General features: G+C 55.5%; 1 protein-coding gene across 14 annotated transcripts in view; it reads right to left on the minus strand.

The window, feature by feature from the left end:
* The window catches only part of SZT2 (SZT2 subunit of KICSTOR complex), a 72872-nt gene that overhangs the window by 29230 nt on the left and 16413 nt on the right, over nucleotides 1-27229 (minus strand). For 10 of the 14 annotated variants that reach the window (XM_073358006.1, XM_073357999.1, XM_073358001.1 and 7 more), the window contains 27 exons: nucleotides 26864-26978; nucleotides 24406-24611; nucleotides 23755-23979; nucleotides 23214-23292; nucleotides 22486-22607; nucleotides 21956-22124; nucleotides 17583-17697; nucleotides 11738-11851; nucleotides 10046-10243; nucleotides 9833-9951; nucleotides 9133-9271; nucleotides 8480-8641; nucleotides 7348-7552; nucleotides 6971-7083; nucleotides 6386-6629; nucleotides 5433-5592; nucleotides 5257-5349; nucleotides 4960-5041; nucleotides 4315-4596; nucleotides 3773-3911; nucleotides 3250-3366; nucleotides 3080-3143; nucleotides 2615-2800; nucleotides 2086-2484; nucleotides 1776-1986; nucleotides 1291-1365; nucleotides 1017-1155 (listed from right to left, as the gene is read on the minus strand). In XM_073358006.1, the coding sequence (XP_073214107.1) occupies nucleotides 1017-1155; nucleotides 1291-1365; nucleotides 1776-1986; nucleotides 2086-2484; nucleotides 2615-2800; nucleotides 3080-3143; nucleotides 3250-3366; nucleotides 3773-3911; nucleotides 4315-4596; nucleotides 4960-5041; nucleotides 5257-5349; nucleotides 5433-5592; nucleotides 6386-6629; nucleotides 6971-7083; nucleotides 7348-7552; nucleotides 8480-8641; nucleotides 9133-9271; nucleotides 9833-9951; nucleotides 10046-10243; nucleotides 11738-11851; nucleotides 17583-17697; nucleotides 21956-22124; nucleotides 22486-22607; nucleotides 23214-23292; nucleotides 23755-23979; nucleotides 24406-24611; nucleotides 26864-26978 (4272 nt within the window). The remainder of the gene's footprint in view (nucleotides 1-1016; nucleotides 1156-1290; nucleotides 1366-1775; nucleotides 1987-2085; nucleotides 2485-2614; nucleotides 2801-3079; nucleotides 3144-3249; nucleotides 3367-3772; nucleotides 3912-4314; nucleotides 4597-4959; nucleotides 5042-5256; nucleotides 5350-5432; nucleotides 5593-6385; nucleotides 6630-6970; nucleotides 7084-7347; nucleotides 7553-8479; nucleotides 8642-9132; nucleotides 9272-9832; nucleotides 9952-10045; nucleotides 10244-11737; nucleotides 11852-17582; nucleotides 17698-21955; nucleotides 22125-22485; nucleotides 22608-23213; nucleotides 23293-23754; nucleotides 23980-24405; nucleotides 24612-26863; nucleotides 26979-27229) is intronic. The other 4 variants (XM_073358012.1, XM_073358000.1, XM_073358005.1 and 1 more) reach the window with 4 other exon arrangements.

The following is a 27229-nucleotide window of genomic DNA, read 5'->3' on the forward strand; positions in this document are numbered from 1 at the left end:
GCCCCAGCTGCACTGGGGAGGTCCTTGGCAGCTGGCAGGGACGGGGGAAAGCTGGCAGAAAGGGCTGGTCTCCCAGTGGGCAGGAGGGATAGAGAGGAGTGGTGTGATGCATGGAAGGGGAGGACAGCCAGTCAGGACCCCAAGCCTGGACAATGGAAAAAGCAACAGCCAGAGTGGCTGGCAGGACAACATAGGGAGAGACAACAAATCACTCCTTGGCAGGGAGATGTGAACTGGGGCTGTGAGAGCAGAGACCCAAGACTGGGGCGCAGGGCTGGGAGTGAGAGCAGTCACATGGGGGTCCTGGAGAGAAGGGCAGACAAGGGGATCTCAGAACCTGTGGGAGCAGGCTTGGGGCAGGCATACTGGGGCAGGACGGAGACTCGCACCCCACGACCCAGACTGCAGGCAAAGGTGCAGGGGGACTCCGTCTGCTGTGGGAAGGATCAGCAGAGGGGAGCGAGTGGGATCCAGTGGGGAGGGGCTGGGAGCAGCAGAGGCCGCAGAGTCCTGCTGAGTGGGGTGTGCGGCCATTACAGGCTCCAGACAGGGAGCAGCAGAGTTGCTAGCAAGGAAGGCAGCTTCTCCCATGAGTGGCTAGGTGCCTGCCCCAATCCCCCTGGCCACGGCCATGGCTGGGGGGGCAGCTGGAAGGGCAGAGCGACAGGAAGCCCCAGCTAGCTCAGCTCACAGAGATTGGCAGCATTAGCCCAGCTTACCCTGCCACACGTGAGAACGAACCACCCAGCTGTTTGTCTGAGGTTGTGAGCGTTGTGACAGGGGCTGTTGTGTCCTGTGCCCCATGTGACATGGCTGGCACCCGAACACCCCAGTGCTGGGCTGGGGGCAACCAGGGTGCCCCCGAGACAGACAGCAGATGCAAGGAGCGAGCCAGGCTGGGAGCAGGTGACAAGGGAGCAAAGGCACTGGGGGCAGAGAGCAGGAGAAGTCTGCGGGCCAATGCAAGTGACAGGAAGGGGGTGTGGAGATGGGAGCCGGCACAGCACCTTCATTACCGTGTGTGAGAATACACCTCTACCCGGTCCTGCTGGATCTTTACAATGAGCCAGAAATCCGGCATCAGGGGGCACTTGGGGTCATGGTCGCTCATCAGGGCTTCCTCGCACTCTGAGTCACTGCTCCCTCCATCGTAACCTGCCGCAGAAACACGGGCCCTGTGAACACAGCCCTCCCCCGGTTCCTTCCAGAGCGGTAGCCGGCACCTTGGAGCCCAGCGCCCCAGCAAGTCCCGTGCCCCACGCTGCCTGCCCTTGCCGAGGAGAATCTCACCTAAGTGATCCGAGTCCATGCTGCCCTGGCTTGACACTAGACTCTGCACTCGGCTGGGACGCTGCTTACTGGCGCCTGCGGGAGAAGAGGGGGCACTTAGCAGAGCACTTGTTGCAGCTCACAGACCTGCGCTCCCAGACTCCACAGGGTGGGACATCACACCACCCAATGAGCAGCACAGGCCCAGGGTTCCGGGAGGTACAGTGACAGGCCCGGGACTGACTCTGGAGCGGCCTGTGTGCCTAGAGACACCCAGCACAGCCCAGTTCATGAACCTCCGTGTGCCAACAAGCAGAACCAACCCCCCAGGCTGGCATGGAAAGGGGGAGGCAGACGGCCTTGAGACACCCCATTCCCAGGAGCAGGGCTCCCCCGATGCAGAACACCCGTGTCAAGCAGGGACCACGAGGCAGCACCCAGGAAGCTGCTCTCATGCCGTAGGCTCCAGCCCAGCACATGCTGCCCAGCCCCATCAGGGCTCCTACCTTCCCTGCCCTGGGTCCCCGAGTCAGACAGGATCGCTGTAGATGGCGATTTCTCAGCACTCCCCTTCTCCGAGGACAAGGGCAGGAACCGAGAGTGGGGAGGAGTCAGGGGGGTCATCTCCCGGGCTGCCTCCTCCAGCGAGCTGTGCTCCACAGCTCCACTTTGCTCCACCACTCCACTTTGCTCCAGCCTCAGCACCTCCTCTGGCTCCTGCACCCAAACCAGGGACTGCATTACTGACCCACCCCCGGGGCTGGTTGCCAAAGCTCAGCTCCCCCATGCCATCCAGACAGCATCCATCCTTCTCACCTCATCCTGCATCTGGTCGCTCTCACCCAGTGCATTTCCCACATCTGGCCCAAACTGGCTCTCACCCACTGGCCAGGCCCAGAGGCCCCCAGTTCCCTGCGGCAGGGAGGGCATTGGATGGTTTGGCTGGAGGCCTTCAGCATCTGCTTCGCTACTCCCCTCCTGCCCAACATGGCTCTGGGCTGCTCCAGGGCTTCCTCCTGGCGCGGGCCGCTGCAGGCTGGGGACAGCGCTGGCGGGGGTCTCTAGGGGGCTCGGCCACGCCTGTGGGGGCTGCTGCAGGCTGTGGACAGTACTGGCGAGGGTCTCCATGGGGCGCAGGCGGCTGACGGAGACGTAGTGGTAATCGCAGCCCTCTGCATTGAGCACGTAGCCCGGCAGGGTCATTCTCCGGAACTCCTGCAACACAGAGCCCAGGAGAGTGCGCTGGAAGGGGGGCTGGCCACTGCTGAGGGCAGAGCAGAGAGCATACTGGGCACGCACGTGGGGGTGGGGCGGGACACATCGGCAGGGGCCGTGGGGCTCTCACCTCTCTGAACTTCTCCAAGGAGTGCTCGGGCCCGAAGACAAACTGCAGGGGCACCACCTCACTGTGGCAGCTGGGCCGCCCCTGGGAGCTGTAGACATGGGTGGCGACCCGGTCCAGGACCGAGGCGCTGACCGCCTGCGAACGGCGCAGGGCAGACACCATCTCATCATCCAGAAGCCAGCGGATCTAAGGGCCAAGGACACGACCTGGATGACCTGTCCCCACACTCCCCGCCATGCATCCTGGGTCTCTATCTCCCTCCCCAGCCATGCCCACTGGTGGCCAGAGACCCTCCTGCACCAACCCCAGGCCTTGGCTGGATTCAGACAGATTTGCCCCAGCAGCTGGGCAGCACACAGCCAGTATGCAGCCTGCTGCAGGCAGCATTGGTCCCCGGGCTGGGACACGCTTGGTTGGGCGAGAAGGCGGCTCTGCGGTGACCCAGGCAGGGCAGCCAGGGCTCACCTCATTCATGGTGGCTTCGACAGCTTGTCTGTGTACCCCTGGGAGGTTGGAGAGCGCTGGGTGCCTATGAGAGAGGGAACAGTAGGGTTCATTCTCCCGCGCCCCCTGCACTGCAGCCTAGCATGATGTCCAGCGTACCAGCCCAGCTGCCAGGCCAAGGGGTGCAATACCTCTCGCCTCCAGTAGACGGCAGCCGTTCCAAGTTGTGCATGAGCTCCTCGTCCGAGCGAAAGGAGGAGGGCTGCCCGGGTGAGCGGGCGAAGGAGATGCTGCTCTCAGACGTGTACCTGCCATGGGAAGAGAGCACAGGTTGGGACAGCAGCCCCAGAGCCCCAGGCAGGAGCCACACAGAGGTGGCTCCAGTGGAGTGCAGGGGCCCCAGGCTAGGGCTGGGCAGCTGTGGAACAGAGGGCTGTTTCTCCCATAGCCAGGGACCCTGGTGCCACATCACGGGGAATCAGGGCAGTCTGGCTCTACAGGACGGTCCAGGATGCGAGGGGGGAATTCCACCTTCCTTGTCTGGAGGGGTCACAGTTCAGGAGAGTCAGGCCAGCTGGGTGCCTGGTCTGAAGGTCTGCCGGTCGACAGGGCTAGGGGAGCCGGGCACCTGGTCTATAGATCGGAAGGGCTGGGAAAGCCAGCCCCTGGTCTGGAGGGGTCAGTTCAGGGGAGCCAGCCCGGTCCCACACCCACCTGTTGTGGTGAAGGTCAGCGTTTACACCTTCTATCTCCAGCGGCAAAGTCAGCACGAAGATGTCCAGGGTCACACAGAGGTCGCTGAGATCAATGCTGGCCATAGCCTGGCAGCTCTCCAGGCAGCTCAGCACTTCCCCTGAGGAAGGACACCAGGAGGTCAGGAGAAGGGGCTGGCATGGGGGTCCTGTGCCAAACTCCACCCTGCTCAGACAGGTGGAAGAGGCCCCTGAGGGGTGCAGGGGAAGCCCAGGTTCTGCAGTTCCTGTGGAGCACCCTGAAGCCACTTTCCCAGGGACCAGGAGGGCTGGCTGGCTGATGGCACCAGCATGGTACTGGGAGAGCTCTGGCCTCCAGCCTGGGTGGGAACCTGCCTCAAGCGAGCAGCCTCTGGGGCAGAGGGAGAAACGAGAGCGCTGTGCTCCAAGGTGCTCCGCTCACCCAGCCAGCAGCCTGGCATCGACCCAGGCTCCCCGCTGGAACCCTTCAGCTCAGGCTGCAGCCAAGGCCCTAGCCCTGGCCGCCTGCAGGCACGCTCTTACCCAGGCAGGTGGGCAGCGACCGCACGGGCATAGAGCTGTGCTGGCTGCGCAACTTCACAGAGCAGGTCAGGTGCATGAAGAGCGGTGGCATCTCCTGCTCCAGGAGCTCCTGCTCATTCAGCGAGTCCCCGCCCAGGACGCTGAACGAGTCGTCGTCGTGGTTGACGGTGTTCGAGTCCGAGAGGGAGCCCACGTCTAGGAATTCGTTCTCCAGCTTCTCCCGATACTCCACCTCCAGCTCTGGGTCACTCTCCGTGGCAATGCCGCAGCCCGACAGGGTCCCTGCGCATACACAGGGCTGCTCCACTCTAGCACAGTGTAACCGCACTATTACCCTGCTAGTGGAGACGCAGCTCACAGCAGCAGTGTCAGCATGGCCAGGACTGGCCCCCCAATGAGCCGCACTTATAACTGCAGCTACACTAGGGCTTCTGCCCGTACAGCTACGGCAGTTGTGTGTGTGTGTGTGTGTGTGTGGGCCGGGGCGGGAGAAAGAGGAGAGAGATCTTCACACTGCTCCCAGAGCTACGCTGGAACACTAAGTGCAGTCCAGCCGAGCTCCCCCGGCCGTGAAGTGTGGTGGAGTCCAGCCCCCGCGGCACTACTGCCAGGCACATGCACTCTGTAGGGAGGACAAAGAGTTACCTTCTTCAGCTGCCAGTTCAGCCTCCGACCCCTCCATGTCCTCGCTGCCCTTCCTGTCTGCCTGGTCCCGGGAGGCCTCCTCCTGAGCAGGGGGAACAAGCTCGTGTCAGTCAAAAGGCTGGGCAGCAGGGCAGGCTGCTCCAGCACCCCGGGGGCTCAGTGGACGCCCAAAGGGTAGACCTGGGGAAAGACAAATAGCACTTCCCTCCTTGGCAGAGCCTAGTTCACTTGTCCCGCCACCAGGGCACTGGGGCCGCACCAGGCACAGGGACCCAAGCCCCCACCCCACACACACACCTCTTTCTTGGCACAGGGCGGACAGTAGAAGAAATAATGAGGATTCGACAGCACTGGCTTAAAATGCAAACTCCCGATTTCTAGGAACTTCTCCTGCCGAGAGAGAAAGGAGATTGTGAATGTGAGACTGACCCCCTCTGGCCTCAGCTCACTGCATGCTTGCTCCCCTCCCTCACCTGGATGATTTTATGCAGGTTGGGGTGCACCTGGCAGGGCTGGCCACTCTCCAGCAGGGATAGGGGGAACTCCGGGCAGCAGCTGGCGCTGATCTTGGGCTCCTCAGTGGGGCATGAGAAACCTCCGTGGTCCTGCTCGCTGTAGTCCTCCATCTCCGCACTGACGAGGCCACATGCATACAAGCCAGATGGGCACAGTACGAACCATGAACAGAGTCACTGTCACCTCCAGGTACAATGCCACCATCCCTAGCCAGTAACAGACCTATAACCCACCCAGCCCAAGGTGCTGGAAAACACCTCTGCCCATGGCAGCCAACTCCACTAGGTACCCAGACTGCCATGCAGGCCCTGCTGGGTACCGTGCCCCTCTGCTAAGCCCGGGGGGTAGGACCCAGGAAGAAGAGTAGAGAGACAGCAGCTTGGTATCAGGCCTTGGACTCTATACAAGGGCTAGGGGGCAGCTGTGTCTATACCAGGCCTTTGCCAGGCTTTCAGGAGAGCAGAGGGAGTCAGATCGGGGCCTGGGTACAGACACAGAGTCCAGGCACATGGGGGAGGGCTGGTGCCTCTGGAGAAGTAGGCAGAGTGCAACACTGTCCCTGCTCAGTGCTGACTGAGGCTGGTCTCTCTGCACACAGCGGGTATTAACCAGCTGATCCTGTGGGATTCAGGGCCCTGCAGCCATGCCGCAGACCTTGGCTCAGCACGAAGTCCACCAGCCACAGAACTCGTCATGCAGACATCTCGTGCCATTCTGTGCCTAGGCACCGTACCCCTTGGCAGCACCAGGGAGAGGGAACCTGGCAGTACACCCAACCCAATGCTGCCTTACTTTCTTAGCCGTCCTGCTCCATGATGCTGTGTCTCCTCTGCATGAAAATGACCCATGAAGGCCCAGGAGCTCACAGCTCTTCCCTGAATCAATGGGAAGGGTGGCAGATGGCTCCTACCTAGACTCTGAGATGAGGACGCCTCTCTCCCTGGAGAGCGGCTCTTCCTCCTGCTCCAGGCTGGCTGCCCTGGGGTGCGTATGGAAGTGCCGGTGGCTCTCGCGGAAGGCCCGAACGTGGCTGCAGAGGGTCAGCAGGAAGTTGGTGATGTCTATCTCCTGCAGCAGCTCCTCGCAGTAGTCCATGGCTGTGAGAAGGTCCTGGGAGCTGATGCTATGCGACTGCTGCAGGCTCTTGAACAGCCCTGTGGGTGTAACACCGGGCTGAGTGCACGGCTGTGTCCAGCGGGGCAGGAGGTGGAAAGGGAGTCCATGGCCAAGGTTACTCAGGCAGCTCAGAAAGCCCACAATGAGAGGACTTAGCAAGCAGTGCCCGCTCTGTGCTGAGCTCCCCACAGCTGTGCCCACAGACCTGGGCCCCAAGGGGCCATGCGGGAACAGCTTTAAGCCAACTCTGACAAGAAACTAGTTTCCTGAAGAGAGTGCACCCCTCCCCTCGCCCGCCAGAGAGTGGCGTCTAGGAAGGCCCTGGTTCAGCCCCCCCTCCATGCCAGGGCACAGCGCCTTGCCATGCCCCTCTCCTTACCTTTCACATAGCACTGGTGGGAGTGCTCCTGCAGCAGCGTGCAGTAACTCACCAGCTCCTTGTGCTTGTGGTCTAGCCAGGTGGCATTTGTGGGGCGCTCCAGAAACTGGGACCTGGAAAAGAGCAGCAGCATCACCACTCAGCCCTGCTGGAGGAAGAGGTAATCTGTGCAGGGCCAGGCCGGGCCATGGCCAGCCTACAAGCTCCTGCAGGCAGACAGGCACCACTGTGAGTGAGAAGGAGTATGCCAGCAGACTAGGGCAAGGCTGGAGCCAGCATCCTGCACAGGAAAGACTCGACTGTGCAGCCCTGAGCTCCCTGCACTTTCACCCAAGGAGGATGCGCTCCCAGCCCAGAGCCAGGGAAGCTGGCTTTACCTGAAAAAGATGTCCCGCGGAGGCCGGTGTGTCCGGGGGCTGACCATCTGCTCCCGCAGCAGTTCCATGGAGCAGCTATAGACGTAGATGGGGCAGCGGACCCGGTGGCACTCACTCAGCTCGGGCTGTGAGGCCTGGCGGCTGAAGGAGATGCGTACATCCTTCCGCAGGGCAGCGCCTAGCTCTCCTGCGTCCTGGCCTGCTTCTGCAGAAGAGAGACGCCCTGAAGGAGTGTTTCCCACTGACAGCCCGACACACCAGCCACTATGTCTGGGCCTGCCCTTTCCTCACTAGATTGCCCATTCCGCTCAGTATGCCAGTTTCCCCAAGAGCACCGCCCCCCCGTCTTGCTCCCATGCCCCCCAGCCCTTCTTCGGGCCCACAGGGAGCATGAGACCGGTTTGTAACTTCCCTTAGTCTCTCCCCACCAGACCATATTGGGCTGAGCTCCCTGGGAGCTGGCCCAGGGCTTTCCCACTCCTGTCCCCTGCCACGGCTCTGTACAGCAGCATGGGCCCTCCGCTCCTCAGACACCAGCCAGCCAACTGATTCCCCCTCCCCTTTTCAATATCCAGGGCTCTGCATGGGGCTCGAACACCCCCCGCCCGTAGTGCTGTGTCTTCCCCTGCCCTGTGGGGGCTGTGATCTCCAGCAAGGAGCAGTGGCTCCGGTCCACGCTACCAGAGCGACACAGCACACTCTGAACAGCCTGTCGGGACAGGGTCTGGGTGAGATCCAGGGGCCTCCATGGCAGAAGAGCTGGTGTCTGTCTGGCACCAGCGCTGCACTCTGAGGAAGCCCCGTTGCTTTGCTGGAGGCAGAGTCACTTGGTCTGCAGCCTGTGGGCCAGATTAGCAGACATCCCTTTCCCAAGGAGCGGCCCCTCTGGAGGGGTGCTGACTGCATACATAGCTATGCTGCCTGGGGACTCCTCAGCCCTTCCCCATGCCCTTATCAGGGGACGGGCATACCGCACAGCCACGCCGGGCTGAGCCAGGAGCAGCACATAGTGCACAAGCCTCTGGCCTGCCTGGCCATGGCAAGCACTCTGAGTGGGAGAGGAGGACTCTCCTGGGCTCAGGAATGGCCCCTGCCCACAGAACATATGGGGTGGGGAGCCAGGGGTCAGTACCATTGGCCGGCGTTACACTGAGAGTAGGTAGGAATGCCGCAGCCGCTGCCTCCTCAAGTCCCGTTCTGCCCGGCTCCCCACAGGCAGGGTCCACGCTCTCTCCTGCTGAGCTGTCCTCCTTCAGGGCTTTCTCCAGAGAGCAAGCCATCAGCTTCTGTACGTCTAGAGAAGGAAAGGAGAGGTCAGGCCCTTCCCACATATCCCGACAGGCGGTGGCTGCTGCCAGCCCAGTACCCAGCTTGGAGGGCCAGCCAACTCAGTAGCTCACCCTGGGTAACTGGTATCAACCCTTTAAATACCCACCTCCTGTGAGAGGCAAGGGCCCTCAGAGAACGCCCTGCCAACCGCCCCAGCCTCCACCCCTGGTAGCCCCAGGGGGCTTCACTCGGGTCCCCCACCCCCATGGCGGGGTGGGGAGCTCAAGGCATGCCCCAAACTAGGTTGCAATAAATTGGGGAAAGCCAAAGCTCCACACGGGAGCCAAGCAACAGCCAGACTGGTCCCAGAGCGCTGCAAGAGGCCCATTGATAAGCCCCTCAGCCTCGAGCTCTGCCCATCCCCACATAGCTGGAAGGCTGTCCCCCCCCAGAGAGTCACTCAGCATTCCCGCTGCCGCCCGACTCAGTTCCCTGGCTCAGCGGGGGCAGACTCACCAGGGAAGGTGGCTGGCAGGAAGGTGAGGAAGAGGTGCTGTGGACTGACCAGCTTGGCATAGCATCGCCACTGCAGGAGACACCCAGCAGCATCGGCCGGGGACACATCGGCCTCCGGCAGCTCTGCGTTGCACAGGCTCTGAGGAGAGAGCACAGCGGGGGTAAGACTGCAGGGACGCCCCCAGGGCAAGAGAGGGGTGACGCAGAGCAGAAACACCCCAGGGGGGCTGTTTGGCCCTCGGGTGCAGCAGCCTCTGCGTCCACGCGCTTGACCTGCTGACAGAGCAGCTGGCTCAGATCCGCACTGCTGCACGCTGCATAGGCTGGGCCTCCCCCGTCACTGCAGGTATAGCACAGGTGGCCATGGGGCCAGCTTCCCCAGGCCCTCCTCAGCCTCGCTCCTGTCCTGGGTCACCCCCAGCCCTTTCTTTCGCTGCCCTCTCCATGGGCAGTGCCAGCTGGGGCAGTTCTGTGTCCCTGCCCCCAAGCGGGGCCCTCGCTTCTCCCAGCCCCTGAGCAGCCAAGAGACGCTGGTGGGTCATCACAGACAGGGGCTGGATCTTCAGCGCTCCATCCCCAGCCCCTGTCACAGGGCTCGGGCCGTGCCCCAGCAGCTCCCCTTTGGGCAGCATTCAGGAGCTTTCGGGGCAGGGGGCCCATGGCCCCAGCAGCACGAGGGATACAGAGCCAAGGGAGGTACCTGCAGGGTGCTTGTGCAGCCACTCACGTCCCTGGTAGCGCTACTGCCAATAGGGTGAGCACCCAGAGAGGGACCCTGCTGTTCCAGGGGCGCAGGGGCCTCCAGGGGCTCTTCTGGAACTGAAGAGACAGGTTGTGAGGAGGGGAGCCCAGGTGCAGGGCACCAAAGGCCCCCTTGCTCACATCTCCGGCTGCCAGGCTCTCAGCCCCTTACCTCGGATCACCGGGAGCGTGAATGGGGGCAGGTGGCCATCGCGGTCCCGCTGCAAGACCTGCTCCACGAAGGCTGTATGATCCGAGTCCACCAAGGGGACCTCCCGGTCGCTGAGGTAGTGCTGCAGGCAGCCATGGAAGAAGTCTAGCAGCACTTCATTGGGTGCAAACGAAGAGTCCTTGGCCGTCGCATCATCCTCTGCTCCAGAAAAGAACCACCAGCATCAGAGACCCCCTCCAGCCAGCTACTGTCCCAGCACCCCTCCCGACAGGCAGCTCATAGCAAGGAGCCAGCTGCACGTGACTGGTGAGGTTTTCCCTTTACGTTTACACAAGGCTGAGAGGGAGCCCTCTACTATCAGCCACACAAACCTCTCTGCACTCACCCACACCAGGTCCTGGAACCATGCTGAAGACGAGGTCCAAGAGGTAGGAAGCCACAAGACAGCACAGAGACCCAGGCCTGGCACTAGCAAACAGAGCTGCTGCCAAGCTGACCCCAGCAGAGGAGCAGCAGCAGCCCCCCAACGTCTCCGCCAGCGACGCTGGGGCTGCAGGAGCCACCCCGCATGCCCCAGCTGGGAGACGTGAGTTGGCACTGCTGCAGGGAGGGGAGGAGGCAGCTCCCCTACCCTGCTGTAATAACTGGGGCCCGGGGGCCTCCCCGAGCTGTGAGGTCAATGGTGCAAAAACAGATGAAAGTTTATAAAACATTCCAATCACCTACATCAATGTTAATAGAAAAGGTACAGAAGGGAGACAGCCCACATCCTAGGCAGCCTGCTGATACCACCCCCAGACCGTCGGGATCATTGCTGGAGGACTGTGGGACAGAAATCGATGGAACAGAACTGGTGTGTCGTAAATTAGACCTAACTCGTGAACAAAATGATGACGGGCTGGGGTACTGCACCCATCACCTCGCTTTGGGGTCCTGAGAGTACTGGCTGAAAGACACCCCCCCATCCCACTCTGGGATGCCAGGAGCCACTGCGATACTGATGGGCCTTCACTGGCCTGATCCCAAGAGCTGCCCTGGCCAGACTGGGCCAGAGAGGGGGACCCAGATCACCTCAGCTCCAGCTAGATTCCAACCACCACCTGGGACGTGAGGCATTAGTTTCTGCTGTCGCCCCTTCTCCCTCCCTTTCGTCCCCCACCTTATTTCCTCTTTCCTGTGCCTGGCCCTTGGCCCTTTGCCCTTCGTCTAAAGAGAGTCCGGCTTAGCTGGCCAAGACTGGACATTTTGCAACACTGTGGGAGCCTGAAAGACGACAAAAAGCAATTCCCTGAACGGCTTGAGGGTGGCACCAGTTTGCCAGTGCTTGGGGTGCTGATTAGTCTCTGTGCTGTGCTTGTATTTCTCCAGCAGTGAGACTGCAAGCGAGCTAGCATGAGAGATAGCAGCTGCATTTTCCCTTTGCTCTTCCTTTCTCTCCCCTTTGTAGGTGCGCATCTGGCTTCGTTTTCAAGGAAGCAAACTAACTAAGCAGCAGCAAATCCAGCCCTCCTCTCTTCCCCAAAAGCAGGGTTACCGCAGTCAACACTGTGGAAAGGAGTGTCAAACAAGGAAGGCTTCCCTGCTAACAACTCTGCAGCAAAAGGAGTGTGGTTACAATGAATGCCTGACTCAGTAGTCACATTCCCTAGGCTTTCACTCTTCTCCCTGTCTCCAACAAATGTCAGTGCTCACCTCCCGTCAGCATGAGGAAGAACATTTCAATCTGCTGGCATTTGGGTAGCAGCTTCAGGAGGCTGAACTGGAATGGGATCTCATGCACATGGGAGCCAGCCCCCATGTCAGGGCCTGCAAGGAGAACAAGGGAGATGAGGCCCTTGCTCCCTGCCCATCTGAGCAGGGGAGGGGCAGAGGAGCTACAGCAGCATCAGGTGGCTGGAAGCAGCACAAGCTGGGAGACATGCACACAACACTGAAGGCGCCTTTGTGGCTCACTTTTCAGAGTAGCAGCCGTGTTAGTCTGTATTCGCAAAAAGAAAAGGAGTCCTTGTGGCACCTTAGAGACTAACCAATTTATTTCAGCATAAGCTTTAGTCTCTAAGGTGCCACAAGGACTCCTTTTCTTTTTGTGGCTCACTGTGTAGTGGCACCTAAAGCCAAGGATTCATTATTAATTATTTCTATTATCGTAGCATCTAGGAGTGCTAGTCATTGAGTAGGACACTAGGCATTGGACAAACCCAAAACAAAGAGACAGCCCCTGTCCCACAGAGCTGCCGATCTAAGGGCAAGAGATGGCCACAGAGACATGGCATTGGTCAGCAAGACGGGCAGCGGTCTCATCACACAATTGGCTGTAGACGGCAGAGCAGATTTTGCAGGAGGCTAATGGTTCCTTTAGGGGCTGTTTACAGGGATCTCCACCCAAGCGTGAGGGGCAGCAGGGGACAAACCACAAAAGGGCTGGAGGGTGGCACCTAGGGCCAAATGGAGGTGGGAGCTGGCTTTTCTGCACTGAGGGAGATGATGCACGGGATGGGGATAAGAGGGGATGGAGAGATCAGGAGGCGGGATGAGCGGCAGGCAGCGAGGTTAGGGAGAGAGAAATGCAGATGTTTCTTGTCTGCTGTGGCCTGGAGGAAGGAAAGTTGTTACAGAGGAAGGGGAGAGCATGATGCACTTTTTCAATTATCTCTTGAAAGAAAATCAGTGAGACCCTGTCGAGCGGCGATGCTCAGACCTCAGCGACTCAGGAGCCAAAGTAGCAGCCAGCATTACCCAAAAGAGCCACAGCCAAGTGGAGTCATTGTTTCATTTACTATAGTGCTGTAGTGTCATATTTAAACAGTATGACTGGGAAATACTTTACATTTTGTATATATTCTCCTCCTTGTGCGTCCGGGGACAGAATAGGCCCACTGCTCCTCCTGCATGGCGTAAGAGGGGACTAAAAGGGGGCTGCCTGAGAGGGATGGGCTCCGCCAGGTTAGAAATTTGCCCAAGACACATCATATGATGAGCAAGTCAACCATGTCCATACCAGATTGATCGCAGCCCATCTTAATAATGACCATGCCGTCCGTCTCCCACCAGGGCAGATGCGACCAGTATACTACTGGTGTAACCCCAACAAAGAGGATCCATGGAAGAGATATCACCACCACAGCCACATGGAGAGTAAGGATGTTGAAACAAATAGGGAGGTTTAAAGAACTCACGTACGAAATGGAACAATACACCTGGCACCTCCTAGGAATCCGAGGTCAGATGGAAGAACTTCGGAGAGGCACTAAAGGAAGAAGGCCATGTACTCTATTATAGTGGAGAGGACAAACATGTCAACAGCGTAGGATTTCTTGTGCATAAAGATATCAAGAATGCTGCCCAATGCCCAGCAGGCTTATTTCCATCCATCTAAAGGCAGTACCGTTTAATGTCACAATGGTACAAGTCTACGCTCCTACAACAGACTATGATGATGAGCAAATTGTAAAAATCTTCAATCAGCTCCAAGACATCATCGATAAGGTACACAAGAAAGATATCCTGATTGTACAAGGAGACTGGAATGCTAACGTGGGTACTGACACACAGGCAGATTGGCAAGATTATTGTGGCCCTTTCTGTAATGCAGTAACCAATGGAGAGAGGATTAAGACTTTTGGAGTTTGCCAGCTATAACAATCTGGTTCTTGCAAACACATTAGGAGCACATAAAGCATCCAAAAGATTAACGTAACATGCACCTAATGGTCTACATCACAGCCAGATCAACTACATCATGGTTCAAAACTGATTTCGTTCTGGGATTAACAGAGCTAAAACAAGGAGCTTTCCTGGTGCTGATATTGGAAGCAATCATAACCTTGTGATGCTAAATTTTTGACTGTGACTAAGGAAAATTGTCAGGCCAAAGTTCACCAGAACTAAAAGCGGCAAAGAGTGCTGTGGCACCTTATAAACTAACAGACGTATTGGAGTTCCTCTCCACATGGCTAAATGCAGTGCCTTGCATGGTGTCAAGTATCAGATGGGTAGCCGTGTTAGTCTGGATCTGCAAAAGCAGATCCTTAACTAAGTTTGACTTAGAATGACTCAGAGACCGAAACACTGCAGAGTCATTCCAAGCAATAATCAGCGGAAAATTTGTCCCACTGCTTGCTGTAGAGGATGACGTAGAAACAACGACCAACCATTTCAATGCTGTAATGAATGAGGCAGCAATGGACATCCTTGGGAAACATCGTAAGACGACAAAACCACGGGTCACAAATGAAATATTACAAATGTGTGACATCAGAAGAGAACTTGAGAGACAAGAACAGCACTGAAGGAGCTGATAAATACAAAGCAATTGGCAGAAAGATCAATAAAGGAATGAAGGTGGCCAAGGAGATATGGATTGAAAAACGATGCCCTAAAATTGAAGAGTGTATCAATAATAAAAATAGCAAACGAGCCTTTCAGAACCACCAGACAAATGAAGATCCTAGTGTCTTAGAGAGCCCAGATTTAACAGAGGTGGATGACTTTCCAGTACTACATGAAGAAGTGGAGACAGCTGTGAAATCACTCAAGAACGGAAAGGCTACAGGTATTGACAACATCCCAGCTGAACTGATGAAATTCGAAGGAGAAATAGCAATAGATGTACTCACCAAGATCTGCAACAAGATCTGGCAGACCGGTGAGTGGCCCTCCATGTGGACACAGTCACTAATCACCACTCTGCCAAAAAAAGGCAACCTGCAATTGTGTCAAAATTACTGGACCATAATTAGGACCTTAATTAGCCATCCCAACAAAGTGATGTTGAAAGTCATATTGAACAGATTGAAGCCGCAAGTGGAGAATATCATCGCTGAAGAACAGGCTGGCTTTCGTGCTGGAAGAAGTACCACAGAACAGATTTTCAACCTTCTTGTTCTATGTGAGAAGCTCTTACAACACCAGCAGGACATCTGCCACGTCTTTGTTGACTTCAAGAAGGCGTTTGACAGAGTATGGCACGAAGCTCTCTGGGCAACCACGAAGAAGTACAATGTTGGTCGTAAGCTTATTCTTACCATTAAACAATTGTATGCCGAAGCAGTGCAGTTCTTGTCAATGGCACAATAGGAGAGTGGTTTCGCACCACTGTTGGAGTCCGGCAAGGCTGCCTTCTTTCACCCACACTGTTCAACATCTACTTGGAGCACATGATGATTGATGCCCTAGAAGATCACACACGCAGAGTCAGCATTGGGGGGCGAAAAACCCCAAATCTTCGGTTCGCTGATGACACTGATGGCCTGGTAGGCAGCGAAGATGAACTTGCCAACTTTGTGAAATGTTTGGATGAAAGCCTCCACAAAATATGGCATGGAAATCAGTGCAGAGAAAACCAAGCCGATGACAAACAAACATGATGGGATCAGCTCACGTATCACTGTCTGTGGACAAGAGCTGGAGACAGTGAAACAGTTCAGTATTTGGGGGCAATCATCACTGATGAAGGATCTAAGGCAGAAATTGGCAAGAACTGCGCAAACAGCAGCAACAGTGGCAAAGCTAAAGCCAATTTGGAGGAATAAAAACATCTCCCTGGAATCCAAACTGAAACTGCTGCACGCATTGGTCATCTCCATTTTTCTATGCGTGCAAGACATGGATCCTTCCAGCAAAACTTGAACAGAAAATACAGGTAGTAGAGATGAGATACTTCCGTAAAATCCCGGGCATCTCCTACTTTGACCACATCACTAATGAAGAGGTCTGCAACATCATCACCCAATGCGCTGTGTCATATGAAGACCTCCTGACGACTGTGAAGAAGCGCAAGCTGAAGTGGTACGGCCATGTAACAAGATCATCTGGCCTATCCAAGATCCTCCTCCAAGGGATGGTATGGGGAAGAGAAGAAGAGGTAGCGAGAAGAAGAGATGGATTGACAACATAAAAGAGTGGACAGGAAGGGACTTCGCAGAGACTCAAGCACTGACACACGATCGTCAGGGATGGAGACAATTGGTTGATTGCTCATCAGTGATGGTGCCCCAACGACCAAAGTGGTTATGGGAGTGATGATGATGATGATATTATTCTCACAGCAAAGTGACTGACCTAGTATGTTATTTTACCAATTACAATTGGTTAATAACATAGGAAAAGCAGCTTGATTTATTTATTAACCAATCACGCGTGTTCTAATATCATGTGTTGCAAGGAGTAGACACATTAAAGTGCACTTGTGGCTCGAGTGCCACAGCCTGAGCATCGCTGCGTTGAGACGGGGAAACGCTTCTGCTGCCACCACTCCTCGGGAGAGAGCCAAAGGTCGCAAAAAGTGAGCAGGGACTCAGGACTGAATTAAGCTGGAGAAGGAGAGCTGTTTAGTTGGGAAGAGTATAACCTGGAGGGACAGGACAGAACAGGCTGAATACCAGGAAATCTTAACCGGGCAGGGAGCACATTAAGCTGTGAATCCATCCTCCAGGGAAGTAGGGGCTGCATTCATGGGCACCCAGTACAAGAGGTACCCCTGGCCCGGCCTTGCGGGGGAGAGGGGCCTGAACGGCGCTTCCCCAACTCTCATTCCCACCTTCACTGACTGGTGGGTAGATCCCGCTGCCCAATGGTGCCAGGCTTACCTTGCCACACAACACAGGGCCAGTGGCTCCAGAGTGGGCAAGGCTTTCAGAACAGCTGAGCTCCCCACAGGCTTGCTTGAGAACAGTGGAGATGCTGGAACTGAGCTTGCCTGAAAGCCTGGCCCTCGGCTGTACAAAGGAGAGCCTGCTGTGGGGACCTTGGTGACAGAGAGCCTTCAGGACTGTTCTAGTTCCCTTACCACCCCCCAGCCACTGGTGGACCATCGCTAGCTGCAGTGCCAACACGAAACTGCACAAACGGAATGCGTCCCCTTGCTGTGCTGCCCTCCAAGACCACCTCTATTCCCTTTTGCTTCCGGAGGGATGGTCAGCCAGGTTAAATGAGTCGAGGTTCCTGGGCTGCTAGTGCACCAGATCAGGAGGTGCCAAGGGAACATGACTTGCAGACAGGTAGCTGCAATCTCTAGCTAAGGGATTTAGTGCTCAAAGAGGTTCAGAAGGGTCCTGAGAGCAGACCTCCTGGAGCATCAAGGGAGCTCCCCATAGTTTGGTCTGTAACCCTTCCTACATTCAGCTGTCCATCTAGGTGTTCAGCCCACCCTCAGGACCATAGAATCTGAGCACCTGCTCCTAAGAGGGATTCTCTTTGCAAAGAAGTTGAGACACCCACGATGTCCAGTCAAGGAAAAGGGAATGGAGACAGACAGCAGCTCTTCCTCACCCAGAACTGCTCCGCAAGCCAGAGAAAAGGATTTCTTCCCCCTCCCCAAGACCTCAGGCTGCCTGCTGGCTTTCATAAGCCCAGCCCGCCTCTTCACCAGCTGAGCCACAGGCTGGGTGACCTGTGGGAGCAGCGCAGGAGGCTGTCAGACAGTAAGAGCGAGCTGTCAGAGCTCCAGAACGAGCTGTTGAGAACTTCGTCTTGCTGGCAGTAGGCTCCGCCCCGGTTCTGTCCATCATGCCAGAGCAGAAATAGATTCTTGACTCACCTTCAGCAGCCTTGGTGTCCAAAGCCAGGGACACCCACTCCTTGTTCTGGCATAGCTGGCTGATGTACTCGAAAGTTAGCATGGTGCTAACACAGGCCAGATCCCTGGGGTACAGCTGCAAAAGGGACACAGGCTCAGTCTCGAACAAGCCTCAAGCGGAAGACGACCCAGGGCAGAGGAAGTCTGAAGACAGGAGACTTCATCCCAACCCTCCTGATCTCCCTTGTATCCACTCTCATCCCCTCCTTAACCTGTCTCTCTCCTCTGGCTCTTTCACTTACAATACTGTCATGTTTTAGTCTCTCTCATCTTGGAAGTCCACCTTTGACTCCACTTGCCACTCCAACTATTACCCCATCTTCCTTCCATCACTGAAGGCACTATCTATAAATTGCTGACTGAGTTCCTCTCCTCCAATTCCACCCTAGACCCTCCAGTACAGCTTCTGCCCCTTGCACTCCAGGAAACCGTTTTTGATGAGGACTCTGTGACCTCCCCCTAACCAAAGCTTAGAACGAGTGCTCCGTCCTCACCCTCCTTGACCTATCAGCCACGCTCCTCTTGAACCGTTGGCCTCCCTTGGCTTCAATGACTGTCCTCTCCTAACTCTCTAATCTCACCATCAGCGTGTCCTTACAAGTCCTGCACCTTCCGGGGGGGGGGGGGAGGGGGCGTCCACAGGGCTCTGTCCTTGGTCCCCTTCTCTTCGCCCTCGACACCTTATCTCTGGGTAATTTCATCCACCCACACAAATTCAACAGCCATCTCTATGCTGATGACTCTCAGATCTATTTCTGCTCCAGACCGGTCTCCTTCTCTCTGTTGACCAGTATGTGCTGGCTAGCATATACACACACCCCTATCTCATATTATTACTAGGTATTATCCACACCATATATATATTAGTATCCATTAAACACAAATATTATAGCAATTGCATAGCCTAAATTGGCCTAATCTTAACTAGACTCCTGTTCACTTACATTAAGAATTCAACCGTGATTTCAACAATTTCCACCCCACAATCAACCTCAGCCTGGACCAGTCCACACAAGAGATCCACTTCCTGGACACTACAGTGCTAATAAGCAATGGTCACATAACCATCACCCTATACCAGAAACCTACTGACTGCTATACTTACCTACATGCCTCCAGCTTTCATCCAGACCACACCACACGATCTATTGTCTACAACCAAGCTCTACGATACAACCGCATTTGCTCCAACCCCTCAGACAGAGACAAACACCTATAAGATCTCTATCAAGCGTTCTTACAACTACAATACCCACCTGCTGAAGCGAAGAAACAGATTGACAGAGCCAGAAGTCACCTACTACAGGACAGACCCAACAAAGAAAATAACAGAACGCCACTAGCCATCACCTTCAGCCCCTAACTAAAACCTCTCCAACGCATCATCAAGGATCTACAAACTATCCTGAAGGACGACCCATCACTCTCACAGATCTTGGGAGACACGCCAGTCCTTGCCTTCAGACAGCCTCCCAACCTGAAGCAAATACTCAATAGCAACCACACAACAAAAACACTAACCCAGGAACCTATCCTTGCAACAAAGCCCATTGCCAACTCTGTCCACATCTCTATTCAGGGGACACCATCTTAGGGCCTAATCACATCAGCCACACTGTCAGAGGCTCGTTCACCTGCACATCTACCAATGTGATATATGCCGTCATGTGCCAGCAATGCCCCTCTGCCATGTACATTGGCCAAACTGGACAGTCTCTATGTAAAAGAATAAATGGACACAAGTCAGATGTCAAGAATTATAACATTCAAAAACCAGTCGGAGAACACTTCAGTCTCTCTGGTCACTCGATTACAGACCTAAAAGCGGCAATTCTTCAACAACAAAACTTCAAAAACAGACTCCAACGAGAGACTGCTGAATTGGAATTAATTTGCAAACTGGACACCATTACATTAGGCTTGAATAAAGACTGGGAGTGGATGGGTCATTACACAAAGTAAAACTATTTCCCCATGTTTCCCCCACTGTTCCTCAGATGTTCTTGTCAGCTGCTGGAAATGGCCCACCCTGATCATCACGACAGAAGGTTTTTTTTCCCCCCTCTCCTGCTGGTAATTTTTTCCCTCACCTCACCTGATCACTCTAGTTACAGCGTGTATGGTAACACCCACTGTTTCATGTTCTCTGTGTATATAAAATCTCCCCACCATATTTTCCACTGCAGGCATCCGATGAAGTGAGCTGTAGCTCACGAAAGCTTATGCTCAAAAAAATTTGTTAGTCTCTAAGGTGCCACAAGTACTCCTGTCTTATTAAGGATCCCATGACACCTTGCATTAGCTGAAGTAGATAGGAAAACTGTCAGGATCAAGACATAGGGGTGTTTTACCACAGCAACAGATAGGGAGCTACTCTCACAGGCTAGTACTGGAATGTCCCAAAGGAAGAGGACCAAATATCGGATCGTTCTTCCGTGGTACAAGCCTAGGAAGGTACCTTCAGGACCAGGATCTGGATTGCTAGGTTCCAGAATAACGATAAGGAAAGGACTTACAAACAGGGACAAACGATGGGTGCATTACAGTGACATAAGCAAACGTGTAACTTGGAAAGTCACCCTATGAACACTACCAGCTGAAGTGCATAGTTTTGGGAGCACACCTTCTGCATAAAGTGAACGTAAATGGCTCCTGAAGACTGGTATTGCATAGAACCTTTCCCCTTGTATATTATTACTGGCTCATAGCTAAGGCTAAGTTTTTGTCACGGATATTTTTAGTACAAGTCACGGACAGGTCATGGGCAATAATGAAAAATTTATGGAACCCCGTGACCTGTCCCTGACTTTTAGTAAAACAACCCATGACAAAATGGGTAGCCTGAGCAGCTCAGGGGGAGGCGGGTGGGAGGCGGGGAGGAGGAGGGCTGGGATCTCCAGGGTCCCCCTCTGGTGACAGCTCCAAGTTGCGGTTACCCAGAGCTCTGGGGTCCCCCCTGCCAGCCAGCGCTGGCTGATGCCACAGAGGTCTTTGGAAGTCACAGATTCCGTGACCTCAGTGACTAAGCCTTACTCATAGCAATAAACCTGAATGACATTGGCTATTTGGTCTCTGAGTATCTTTCATAGTGAACCAAAGTGTGGTCAAGCAATTGTCCATACAATTTATCAACACGTCCAAACTAAAATCTTGGCCTGCCTCTCTGACATCTCATGGATGACTAGCCATCAGCTTCAGCTCAACCTGTCTAAAAAGCAGAGCTCTTAATCGCCCTCCTGCACCTCCTTTCTCAGTCACTGCGTACACCACCATCATCCTGCCCGTCACTCGGTCGTCGTCACTTTTGACTAAGACTCTCTTTAGGTCCTCACATCCGGCTATCTGTCTCTCCAATTCTTTCTCCACAGCATCTGTAAAATAGGGCCTTGCCTAGACACTCATGCACCTAAAACACTCATCCAGGTGCTACTCACTTCACATCTCAATCACGGCAACATTCTCCTCCTGGCCATAACCAATGCAGCCTTCCCCGCTCGTACCCATTCAGAGTGCTGCCATAGAGATCATTTTCTTACCCTGTTTTGACCAAACTCCTTTCTTTGCAACCCTTCACCAGCTGCCCTTGCTCTACTGCATCAAATGTAAGCTACTTGCTTTCACTTTCTCTCTCTCGTTCATGATTGTGGTGTCCACTCCTGCCTCTCACCATCCCGTGAGGCCAGCCTCCCTCACCCACTCGGCACATGTTCAAACAAACACCTTTGTGCCTTTCTCCCATGCTGCCCCTCACACCCGGGAGGAGCATCCCATAAACATCTGCAAAGCTGCCTCACTACCCTCCTTCAAATCTCCCTTGATGATTTATCCTCACGCCTAGGAGCCCTAGTCACGGGCTGTGCTAAGCAGTGCACAGACAGAACAAAGACAGCCCCTGTGCCAGAAAGCTTCTAGTCGGAGCATAAGAGAGAGATGAGTACAGGCAGACTGGGGAGCACACAGAGAAAGTGAAACCCTATTGGTCACCATGATGGGCAGTGAGTTCAGCACACCAGGAGTCAGTTGTCATAGTTCTGTGGGTATCCCAGCAAAGGAGAGTTTTGAAAAGGACCACCAGGTAGCTTTGACCTCCCCAGGTCTCCTTGGCCATGATGCCCAGAAAAGACCTGACAACAGCAAGGCCGCGCGTGTGCTGAGACCGGAGCCCGTCCTGCTGAGCAATACTGTCCCATTGTTTCCCTGCACTTCGCTGTCAGTTTGACTCATCTAAGGTCCCACGCTTAGAAGATTTTGGTCTGTATTTGCATGGAGCCTGACCCAATGGGGGCCTGGCACGTGACTGGGCTCACCATCCCCACCCGCCCTTGGAGACTCACGGCTTTGGGGATCTTCTGGTAGGGCAGCCCTTGGAGATACCTCCAGTTCTCAGCAGTGCTGCGGATGTGGCCACTCTGTGGTTCCACCCAGCACTCAGTGACCAGGTTCAGCTCGGTATCCACTTCAATGGCCTCCACCTCTGTGTCATTGTCGTCATCTGTAGAGAAGCTGGAGAACAGCGTACGTGGGGTGAGCGTCCTGCACAACCAGGTGTTTGCTCAGGCCTCTCCACCGTACTGCACCAAGGGCTGCCCGGGCTCCAGACACCCCCCAGGCAGCACCACTCGCCTACCCCTGCAGCACCTCCAGCCTCCAGAGAGTGGGCATCAATGGCTAGCCCACCCCTGCAGCAGGCCATGCCCAGCGAGGCACAAGGGCACTGCAGCTCCAAGCAGTCACAGCCCAACAGCTGCCAAGGGTGCGCTAGGTATGGCCCTCCCCATCCCCACACGCTGCTGGACAGGCCCGAGGCCAAGAGCCAGAGGGGCTGGCTCTCAGTGCTACCTGGGAGGCTGATCCCCGATCTCACCTGTCCTTGGTGGAGGTGGAGTGCGGCGGGAAGAGGACATACTGGACGATGCAAGTGTGCTTCTCTCTGCCGCTGCTGTCACCACTGGAGGAGTCACTCTGCGGCCAAGATGCTGCATGAGCCTGACTGGCAACAACAGCACCAATGTGTGCCTACCCCCTGCCTCCACCAAACCCTTCTGCCCCGTCACTGTGCCCCGAAACACAGCCCACTGCTGGACCGGCACCAACAGCACCAATGCGTGCCTACCCAGTGCCTCCACCAAACCTCTCTGCCCCATCACTGTGCCCCGAAACACAACCCACTGCCATATCAGTCTCCTGTCACCACTCCCCAAATCCTTCTGACCCGCTTCCTCATGCCCCCTGCAACAGCCCACCCACAAGTCCCTCTGCTCCCAACCCCATACCCTCAAATCCCCTGCAACACAGCCTACCACACCCCTCTGCCCCCATCCCCACACCTCCCCCAACACAGCACACCCCAAATTCCCCCACCTCCCCCAACACACCTCACCCCCCATGGCAGGGAAGTGGAGAGGGAGCCTGCACCTTTACAGCAGAGAGCCCCCCCCAGGGCTCCATGGGACCTTTCAGCCCCAGGGCTGGGGAGACGACAGAAGCCACTGAGCCCCAGAGAAGTGAATGGGTCTCCCCACACTCGTTCCCATGGTGTCTCAGAGAGTGTGTCCCCTTGAAGGGGCTGGGTGGGGCAGGGACAGGACTCACCCGTATGGGCAGCTCCAGCACCATATTGATAATTCCGTCTCCACTGGATGCAAAATGGAAACCCTCTGACAAACGGATCCTGGGCAGCACCAGAGAAAAGCACTGGGAGATAAGCAACTCCTCCGCTCCGCTCTCCCTCCGACCACAACCACAGGAGCCCCTCAGCCACAGGAACTCCCCAGGGCCCCCCTGCAGGGACTGGGTCTGAGCCAGCCCCGACACACCGGGAGTAGCTTGGCATGTTACACAGACACGGCTCAGACAGAAGCAGAGGCCAGGCCATGGTGCCATGCTCCAGGAGACGCCTCCTGCGCCCTCACGCCAGGGAACTCACTCCCCCTTAGCTGGTGGCAGCAGGACTCGGTGAACCCTCCAGGCCCAGTGGTTCTGGCAGCTGCTCACAGAATCAGAGCCGTGCTGAGATGGGTTATGGGAGCCCAGACCAGCCTCAGACCATCCGGCCCTGCCCTGGGGTCTGCACCTTCGGAAAGGGCAGCTCCCCGCCAGCCAGCTCCCTGCCCCGCTCAGTCATGACACTTACTCGGTGAGCGTGGACAGGAGCTGGGCTACAGCTGCGATGGGCACGGCTGGGACGAGCCCCGACTGGATGCACCAGATCCAGCGCTGGTGGTAGAAGTAGCGGGAGAGCGAAGCCAGAGTGGAGGAGGCAGTACGGTTGGCTACCATGGTGAGGGGGCCGGACACAGGGGGGTGCTCCAGGGTGAGGATGAAGGGAGCCCGGTAGTCGGAAGGCAGCTTCTCATACCTAGAAGGGTGGAAGGGAGAACGACCAGCCAAGAGGGAAGCGTCCCCAGACAAGGCCTGCACTTCTGGCTGAGTGGCCTGATCCTGGATCTAACTCCTCGGGGGCAGCAGCAGGAAGGCTAGGACCTGCTCCACTTCGGTGATCCTCTCTTCCCCCGAGCTCTGGCCAGGTTTGAATTCTCCAGCGCAGCACTGATTCTGAGCCCTGCGACTCACAGGCACTCCTAGGCCATGGCCACAGCTCTGTCAGGGAACATGCCCGCTGAACCCACCCCAAGGGCACAGGCTCCCCAGCCGCACCAGCCTTCCACGGGCCCCTCCTCAGGTGCAGGGCTAATCCTCAGCGCTTCCCCTCCCGCTCGACTACTAAGCAAGAGGAGCCCTGGAAGCCTGATGCCCCTCTGCCCCACCAGCCCACCGCCACTACCTGATCAGGAGCTTCTCCAGCGGCTTGTGCAGCACGACAAGGCAGGGCCTGTCCGAGAGGGCTGGTGGGGCCCCAGCCACGGGTGGGGACTTCGAGGGAGAGCAGCTGCCAAAAGTTTTCCTCTTCACTTTGGGAGTCGCCTCTTTGCTCTGGACCCTGTGGGGGAAGCGCAGCTGCAGGATCCGGTCCTGTAACTCCTCCACTATCTGCAGGACACAGGCAAAAGGAACCCTGAGCAGCTCTATTTAGGGATCACAGGGGGTCTACAGTGCAGACTACACCCAGGTTCCGACTGCCATTCGAGCCCAAGCCCCCTTTCCATCCACGAACAGATCAGGCGGACCCAGGTCGGCAGGCACTCGGAGCCTGGGGCCTAGACCTGGAGTCAGCCACAGCGCGGGCTGAAGCCCACGTGTTCTGCAGCACGGCTGCAAGTCAAGCCACAATCAGAAGGGCGGCCGCAGCACGGTGTGGATTTGTTCGCCCATCTGAGGGAGCCAGGCCCAGCCAGGGCAAACCCAGAGGTACAATGAAGCATGGACGCCCAAGCAGGGCTTGGAAACACAGGGCTTGGGTCCTGCAGACTTGGGCGTAGCTACGTCCTTGCTGCCTGTTGTAGAGACAAGCAACTCGAGGTGAGCAGCTAGTGCAGTGCCTTGGCAGAGGGCGAACGTGATCCTGGGATGTACAGACAGGAGCAACAAACAGGGAGGTGATATTACTTCTGCATGTGACATTGGTGAGGCTTATACTAGAATACAGAATCCCGTTCTGGGTCCACATTTTAAAATGGACATTGAAGATTGGAGAGGGGGCAGAAAAGAGCCACAAATTGCTCTTAGGGCTGGAGAAATGCTTTATAGTGACAGGCTTAAAGAGCTCAAGCTGTTCAACTATCAAAGAGAAGACTGCAAGGTGACTGGATTGCAGTGACAAGTACTTTCCAGGAGAGAAAACACCCAGTACCAAACGGCTTTTTAACTTGGGACAGGAACCACCAATGGCTGGTGGCTGAAGCCAGACAAATAAGGCAGAATTGTTTTTCGATCCATGAGGGTTACTAACCCCTGGAACAGTCTGCTGAGGGAGGAGATGGACTCTCCAGCTGGAGGCCTTTCTGCAAGAGATGCTTTAGCCAAACAAGTTACTGGGCTCAGCACAGGGGTGGCTGGATGAAGTGTAATGGTCTGTGTCACACAAGATGAGCACAATGGTCCTTTCTGGCCTTAAACTCTATGAATCAACCGCCCCTTCCCCACTCCTGATCAACAAACAGCTCTGCTCTGTGGAGAGAGGCACCAGGGGAACTACTCCCTACTCTTGCCCCATTCTGGGTCTGCAGGAACCCCATTACACAGGCACTGCCAGATGGGTCCAGACCAAAGATCTGCCTAGCTCAGTGTCCTGGCTCCAACAGCTGCAGACAAGGTACAAAAACCCCGCTGCAGCATGTGGATAATCTGCCCCCATACTAGTCTCCTCCTGATTTCTAATAGTTACAGGTTGGGTTAAGCCCCAAAGTGCAAGGTTTTCATCCCTTCCAATATTCTTTTTTAGGGTATTCTGTACCCATGTAAAGGCCCTACCTCACTTTGAATCTTGTTAAGTTCTCACGTCAGCAACTTGCTGTGACTTCCACTGTCAAATTTCCTTTTATGTTTTCAATTTGCCACTTTTCTTCCTCATTGAATGTGCCTTATCCTGGTGTTAGGAGACTAAACAGCACTCCCAACTGCCCTTCTCTAGTCCACTCCTTTCAGAGACTTTTATTAAGTCACCTGCTGCGCTGTCTGGTCTGCCACATCTGCAGTGAGTTTCACTTCTCTCTGCCTCCTTTCCTTTCCAGACCACTAAAGAACACAGGACCTAGTACAGATCCTGGGGCGCCACAATGAAAACTGAACACATCATCCCACTGTTTCCTGTCTCCTTCACAGATCCTGATCCCTCACTTTGCCTCTCAGCCCCTGACATCTTAGCTTCTTAGTAGCCTCTTGCCAGGGACTTTGTCAAAATCTAAATTATGTTAACTAGTTTGCTCTTCTATCCACTACTTTATTAACACTCGAATTCTAATAGCGCAGTGAGTCATGGTTTTCCTCTGCACAAATCAAGCTAGTTAGATCAAATCATATAATCTTCAGGTGTTTTATTATACTATTTTTAATAATCATTTTGACTTGTTTAGCAGGCACAGATGTGAGGCTTATTGGTCTGCAATTCCCTGGATCACCCTTGGAGCCACTTTAAAATACAGATGCAATATCTTGCCACCTTCCAAATCTCTGCTACAGCAGCTGCATTTTAAATTCATTTGTCCCAAATCCCAAAAAGCTGCCTGGTCAAGGTGTCAGCTCTGTAAATACGTCCACCTGCTTCTTCTCCATGCCTGCCCCACACGCCTCGCAGGCTGCTCACTTTGTTCCCACTGCCCCACAGCGTTCTCCCTCAGACTCACCTGGTTCCTGGCCTGGGCAGGCGTCCCAATGGGGAACCCTAGCCGGAGAACCATGCAGGGAGCTTTGGAGATGATCCGCACCACATAGAATGAGGAAGGAGCTGGATCCTCAGAGCTGGAAGAGGAGTTAGTCACTGACTGGGCAGCAGGGAGAATGGTCTAACCAGGCAGCATGGCCTTGGCAGAGCTCTTGCTGCTCTGGAGCCCAATGCAGAGTGGATGCTCCTTCCCCAGCTGCGAGGTCAGAGAGTTTCCTACTATGGGCGAGCTGCAAGCTGGGTTTGGAGTCATTCAGAGATTTCCACTGCAAATGGGCAGCAGAGACAGAACCAGCGCTGGGGTCAGCCAGGAGGAGCCAAGCAGGCC

Source organism: Lepidochelys kempii, chromosome 8 (assembly GCF_965140285.1).
Source record: "Lepidochelys kempii isolate rLepKem1 chromosome 8, rLepKem1.hap1, whole genome shotgun sequence".
Taxonomy (NCBI): domain Eukaryota; kingdom Metazoa; phylum Chordata; order Testudines; family Cheloniidae; genus Lepidochelys; species Lepidochelys kempii.